Source organism: Mauremys reevesii, linkage group 2, assembly GCF_016161935.1.
Source record: "Mauremys reevesii isolate NIE-2019 linkage group 2, ASM1616193v1, whole genome shotgun sequence".
In the NCBI taxonomy this organism is placed as follows: domain Eukaryota; kingdom Metazoa; phylum Chordata; order Testudines; family Geoemydidae; genus Mauremys; species Mauremys reevesii.
This window is the reverse complement of record NC_052624.1, coordinates 57,209,919-57,216,511: the sequence shown is the minus strand read 5'-3', so window position 1 is coordinate 57,216,511 and position 6,593 is coordinate 57,209,919. Positions and strand designations below refer to the sequence as shown.

The 6,593-nt window shown below is 46.0% G+C and overlaps 1 protein-coding gene across 1 annotated transcript; it reads left to right on the top strand.

Annotated features, from left to right (window-relative positions):
- The first annotated feature begins 422 nt into the window (after positions 1-422).
- Positions 423-914, top strand: FERD3L (Fer3 like bHLH transcription factor). Its single transcript, XM_039527989.1, has one exon. It carries the CDS (start codon positions 423-425, stop codon positions 912-914), a length of 492 nt encoding a protein of 163 aa, XP_039383923.1.
- The last annotated feature ends 5,679 nt before the right edge of the window (positions 915-6,593 follow it).

The window sequence follows — 6,593 nt, the reverse complement described above, 5'->3', positions numbered from 1 at the left end:
ACGAGCCCAGGGGAGAACAATCTTGGCCGCTCGGGCTTGAAAGAGGCTGAAAATCGTTTGGTTGCGGGGGTGTCAGGAGAGACAAAAGGGCGCAGCAGGTAAGAGCTAGGGACGGTTGCCAACAAGGAACTGCCCCTGATCGCTGTGACAGGATTGAAGCCCTAGGGACTCTCTCCTTGGAACATCCACGTGTCCCCGAGGGGCTGCCTGTCTCCTCTCATCAGCATCGGGGGGAAACATTTCATAGCCTTCCTCTTTGGTGCCGCTAATCCGGTTATCTGTTGGGTTATAAATATTAATGCCCTCGCGCTGTTCGGCTGGGGATGGTACCAGCCAAGCCCTCTGTGAAGTGAGATATCAGCCTCTTCCCAGCCCGCACAAGCCCTGGGAGAATCGATGAAATACCCAGCCGAGCCCAGCAAATGGCGTATCAGGAAGGGCCGGTGGGCGCCTCGGTGCTGGACTTCGTGGCCGATCTCTCCCTGGGGTCTCCCGAGTGCCACCCCCGAGGGGTGCCCAGCCTGGACCTGTACGATTTCTCCTCCGGACCTGCGTTTGGGGAGAGAGCCCTGGCTCTCCGAGAGGGCATGGCCAGGGGGCTGCCTCTGGCCCCCTTTGGTGATGGAGACCCCGAGGAAGAGGAGGAGGAGGAGGAGAGAATGAGGGGCACGTCTCTGCTGGACAGACCCAAGAGAAAGCGAGTCATCACCTATGCCCAGCGCCAGGCCGCCAACATACGGGAGAGGAAGAGGATGTTCAGCCTCAACGAAGCGTTTGATCAGCTGAGGAAGAAGGTGCCCACCTTCGCCTACGAGAAGCGGCTCTCCAGGATAGAGACCTTGCGCCTGGCCATTGTCTACATCTCCTTTATGACTGAGCTCTTGGACAGCTGCAGCAAGAAGGAGGCGAGCTAGGGAGCCGAGGACGCAGGGCTTCTCCAGCCAGGGATAGAGGCGGACAGCATCCCAGCCCGGGCAGGCGGAGGAGAAAGGACGGGGGCGCAGTTTAGCACAGGCAGTGCGCCTGGCTCTCCGGCTAGTGCCTGGGGTCACGTAGAGGATTCAGGGGATGATGGGATAAGATCAAATCAAGGGGCACTCCGGGAGGGCGGGGCAGGGAGGAAAGCGTCACCAGCTGTACATTCATTGGTATCTAATGGGACTTTTGGCAAGGAAAGGAGTGATGAGTTTTGTTTGTTTCTTTGTACTTAAAACTTTGCCACCTGCTGCCTTTGGGAAAAGGTCTGAGGCTTCCCCGCTCACATAGACCTGGCGGCTTTCAACGGGATTTTCCTGGGAGGCATCCCTGCCTCACAGTGACGAGGAGTAAATGCTTTCCACATGCCGCCTACTGAATACCTTCGTGTTAGCGGGGTTTGCCTTTCAAAAGTCCCTACTCTCTTCTTCTAGCCGGAAAAGTCAATCTAATGCATCACATGACCCCCAAAGCGCAGAACGGACCGTTTGAACAGAGCTGGGAATTGGCCCGGGGTCTTCCAGCAAGTCCAGCCCAGTTTCGTGGGAAAGGACGGGGCTAGGGTAAGGTGTGGGAGCGAGTCCAGCCGCGGCCAGGCGATGTTGGAAAGTCCCGGAGTGAATGAAAGAGAACAGGGGCGGGGCGGTGGGAGGGAGATGAGCCTGGGTGAGAGGGGAGAACGGCTCCCCGAGCGATCACTGCTCCGCGTGAGCAGGGAAACCCACGCCCGTGGGCCCGATCCCCGGCCTCCGTGGGCTTCCCCGGGGCTAACCGCAGCTGAGGCGATGCGCTGAAGGAGCCGGCGAACGAGGCAGGCCAGAGGGATCAGTCCTGGAGGGATCGCTGCTCCCTCCCTCTCTGGCTCGGCTGCCAAGGCCGGCCCGCCTCCCGCGGGCACATAGCTGGGCGCAGCGGCCGGGCGCCCCTAGAAACCCCGGCTCTTCCTCCATTGTGTCCCCTCGGCCCAGCCCAGGCTAAGTGGCTTTCGTTAGCTCGCTCGCTGCCGCCTCTCCGCCTGCAGGTGGGGGCGGGCGGACGCTCCCTCCAGGCCAGGCGAGGGGCGAGTTTAATTATTTTGGCATTATCTGAGAGCGCCGCCGGGGTCACCCGCTCCCATGTGCCCGGGGCCAGTGACGAGCTGAGCAGTGAAGGGGAAAAGCCCCGTCTCCTCCCAGCTGCCTCCGCTCCTGCTCCCCCCTTTGCTCGCGGCTGCTTTCCCCAGCAAGAGCTCTGGCCTTTGCCCTGCAAACTGAGTCCCCTGCCTGCAGGGGCTCCCCGGTGCTTTCTGAGCTCAGTTCTGGCCCGAGTCTCGCGCCTTATGTACGTTCCAGCTCCTCTTCCAAAGCAATGGGGAAACTGACAGAGATTAGTCACCCCTGGCAGTTTTTACATCAAGCCTGGATGTGTTTTTAAAAGATCTGTTGTGGGAATTGTTTTGGGGGAGTTCTATGGCCTGAGTTATGCAGGAGGAGGTCAGATTAGATGATCACAATGGTCCCTTCTGGCCTTGAAATATAGGAATCTGCCTAGTCTATTAGTATCACTGGAATTGCATGTGGTCTGGGGAAAGGAGGGTGGGCGATTTTGGGGGGGGGGGGCAGGAGGAATGAAAATTTGACTCATCTAAAAATAAATTTGAGATTTTGAAATTTTTTAAAAAAAATTGAATAGCCCTAAAGGTGATTTGAAAACAGAAAAAAAATACAATTTTTTTTCATGTAATTTCCTCCCACTTTTTAAAAAATTCAAAATGTTGCAATTCAGAAAATTCCAAACACCTGTAATCTAAATCTGGATCATCTATATCTACATTGCAGTCAAGTTTCTTTCTTTCTATCTATCTATCTATCTATCTATCTATCTATCTATCTATCTATCTATCTATCTATCTATCTATACATTCTAGTGTTCCTGCTCCCTCTCACCTTCCTTTCTCATGGTTTTCCTTCAATTGATATGTTATTACTTCTTCTCCAGTGAGATAAATAAAACAGGTTTATTTACCCCCACCTTACATCAAAAGCATCTTGATAAACAGTTTAGGGCCTGAGTGTGCCCTCACTGAAGTCAGTGACAGAACTCCCTTTGAATTAAGTGGTATAAATCTGCAACAGTGCCAAACAAAACAGTGTCTCTGGTTTTTTGCCAGTATAACAAAGATCAGAATCTGGCCCAAGTATCTATGATTTATAGTCCATGGTTTTGTTAACTCCCATAAGGATTGTTATTGCTCTGTCTCATTATGTTTATTATTTACTGTTAATATTGCTATTAACATTTGTATTGCCAAACGCTTATTCCTTACCTGTGCTGACCTTCCTGATTCAGATATCAGTTGCTTTGCAATATATCTGCTTTATGAGTTGTTGAAATGTCTTTTCTAAGAGAGGGCGGTCTGGCTAATACAGCCCAAACCTCACTATAAAACTGGGGTGCTTCCTGTATTAGAATATATTCTGCTAAAAACGAAAAATTTAACTAGAAGTGAAGATTAAACCTTTCAAATCAACAAATGGCCCACATGTATATTGTTGTTACCACTGTATAAAGAAATCAAGATGAAGACAGGTTCTTTAACTACTCTATATTATAATCTGTATATAACTGTGCTTTCCATAGAAATGCTGTGTATCTCTTCATGAATGTTCATTTCTGTGTCATTGGATTAAATTAGGTCTCTATAACCCATTTTATTTTAAGTTAAGAGCTTCAAAATGTAAACATGTCTGTGTCAGATAATTCAAAAAATATTGGTTTTCTCTTTTTGGCTTAATAACAAAACATTGGAACATTTCAAGATCCAAATTGTTTTCATACTTGTGTTAACAATTAGGAAAAGGCAGAAAGCAATGTCTGTGTTTTATTATTTATGTATGACCCAAAATCCTGATCCTCTATAATTAATTATTATTAAAGAATTCACTGGAAATTTGACAATGGTAAGTCAGAGCTATAGTGAAATTCCTGTTTGAATCATTGATTTTGAAGAAAAAAATGCCACTACAGTTTATGCTAGGGGAGAAAATGTATAAACAGCGCAGGGCAAATGTCAAGGACCTCCACCAGTTTAAATTGCTATAGCACTATTGCTTTAAAAGGAGCTACTCCAATTCTGTGTTGGTTTACATGAGGGGAGGAGCTGACAAATGTCTTCCTACAAACCAACTATCTGGCTTTGCTTGCTTCAGTTGATTCATCGCTGACTTGGATGACTTTATAAAAAGGACTTGGGGCATTATCTGATGCAATAGTATCCTTAGTGCAATTCTCTCTTGGGCTCCCATCAACAACGGTAATTAGATCTGTTCAGTCAGACTCCTTCACCCATGTGGGACTCCACTGAAGGCAGTGGGATTCCACATGGGCCCATCTATCTGCCCCTGTGGATCAAGTTGCAATACTGGGGCCATGGTGTACCAGCATGTAAACACATTTTGGAACCATATTGGGCAAGTTTCCAACTGCAGTATAATCCCCTCTCATTGCAATCAAATGTACAATGGGCCTGATTCTCATCTCACTTACCCTGGTCTGATTCAGGGGTAACACTACTAAAGTAAATGGAGTAGTATAAATCTGGTATATCTGGGATCAGAATGGGATCCAGTGAAATCCTGGCCCTATTGAAGTAAATGGCTAAACTCCTATTGACTTCAATGGTGGTAGGATTTTAGCCAGTATATTTAAAGGTTTCCAAAACACAGCAGCCACCAATGCACAAGCCACAGCAGCCTCCAATGCACAAGCTAATCACAGCTATTGGGTCTCCTAAAGGACCATGCCTTTATCACCGCATTAAAAAGAAAAACTGACAGTGTCAATTACTCCTGGGAAAAGATAATAATGGGGTTTTTAAAGTCGTAGAGCTGTTTGAACAAATACCATTTTTTAGATCTTGCTCTGAAGCGGGTTTGTTTATGTTCTCTTTGCTCACTGAAGGCTGCCTTTTGGTAGAAAGCTGAGTTCCCTCATAGCTATCGGGTTACTCTTAGTATTCAGACATGTAAACCAAAAAATAAGTCTAAATGAAATCATATTTGAAAGACATTACCACGCTTTCCAAGAGAAGGAAAAATAATCAAAAGACTTTACAATCTATATTCAGGCTGATCTTGTTTTACAACTACCCAACCTGAAAGCAGATTTAAGCAAATTAGTGCTGGAAACAGAACAAAATATTATGATAGCATTGAAAACTCCTGCATCCACATTCTGACTAGCTACTAAGGCCCCATGATTGGTGTTTATTATCACATTTGTCAGCATTTCCATTATAAACACACTAGTGTGGAGAGTTTATAACTCAGCTATAAAAATTCCCTCCAGGATGAAACTTGATAAGTGAGGTCTTAGCCCAACAACTCATTTTTTTTCCTTTTACAAACTTTAAAAGAAATTAGGTTTTAAAGTCACAGGGATACTAAGAATAGATGGGATGGGGGCTTTGACTTTTTTTGTTTGGTTGGTTTTGGTACTTCTTTTACTTCAGATCAGCTGTATTTCTTAAGATGATTTTCTCTGCAGCCATTTTGCTCCTTAATATTAACGTGAACCCTTTGATGTATTTTTAAAATTGCAAATAGCAGCGATAATGAGGTCTAAAGGGTGACTGCTGCGTATATGTAGGACCAGTTTTCATAAGGATTTTTTTCTATGCATTGGCATTAGTGATCCAATATAATGAAAGTGCAGCATCTTCAAGAGCATTTCATATTTTAGCCCTGCGCGTTATGCCTGCACAATTGGTGACACAGGCTGCCGCTCAAGAATAGGACTTTTTAGCCACTCATGACACTTCAGCATGACACATAGGGCTTGTCTTCACGTACAGCACTATAGCGGCACAGCTGTACTGGTGCAGCTGCACTGCTGTAGTGCTTTAGTGAAGATGCTACTACAACGATCACTGGCGATCTTCTCCCATCACTGTAGTTAATCCACCTCCTCGAGAAGCAGAAGCTATGTTGACGGGAGAAGCTCTCTCATCAACATAGCATTGTCTACATTGGGGGCTATCTCAGTATAACTACGTCACTCAGGGGTGTGGATTTTTCACACCCCTCAACAATGTAGTTACACCTATATAAGGCTGTAGTGTAGATCAGGCCATTGTAACTGCTTTGGCTCTTGTACCATCATCTTTCGAGAAGGACAGTTGTAATCTAATAGGGCAAACCACACTTTTGCTATTATGCATACACCATAACAGTTGCAAAGGCTGTTGGGTAGGCTGAAAAAGTTGTTAACAGTTCTACACAAAACTTTTTAAAGAACTGCTACATCTAGAGCATTCTCATTCAGGCCTTGATGCAAAAGAACAGACTGATCCCTAACAGCCTCTACAACTGACATCAACCCTAACAGTATGCCCAGGTAAAACTACCAGTGACTTCATGGGATCAAGAATTCAATTGAAATTGCCTTCAAGACTTTGTCTGTTTAAGAACTATAGGATGGAGTCCTTCATGGAATATAGACCTGGTTGATAAAAATTCCTCAGGAAGGTCTTTGTGTTAACATGATAGACCTTAGAAAAAAGAACAGGAGTACTTGTGGCACCTTAGAGACTAACACATTTATTTGAGCATAAGCTTTCGTGCGCTACAGCCCATTTCTTC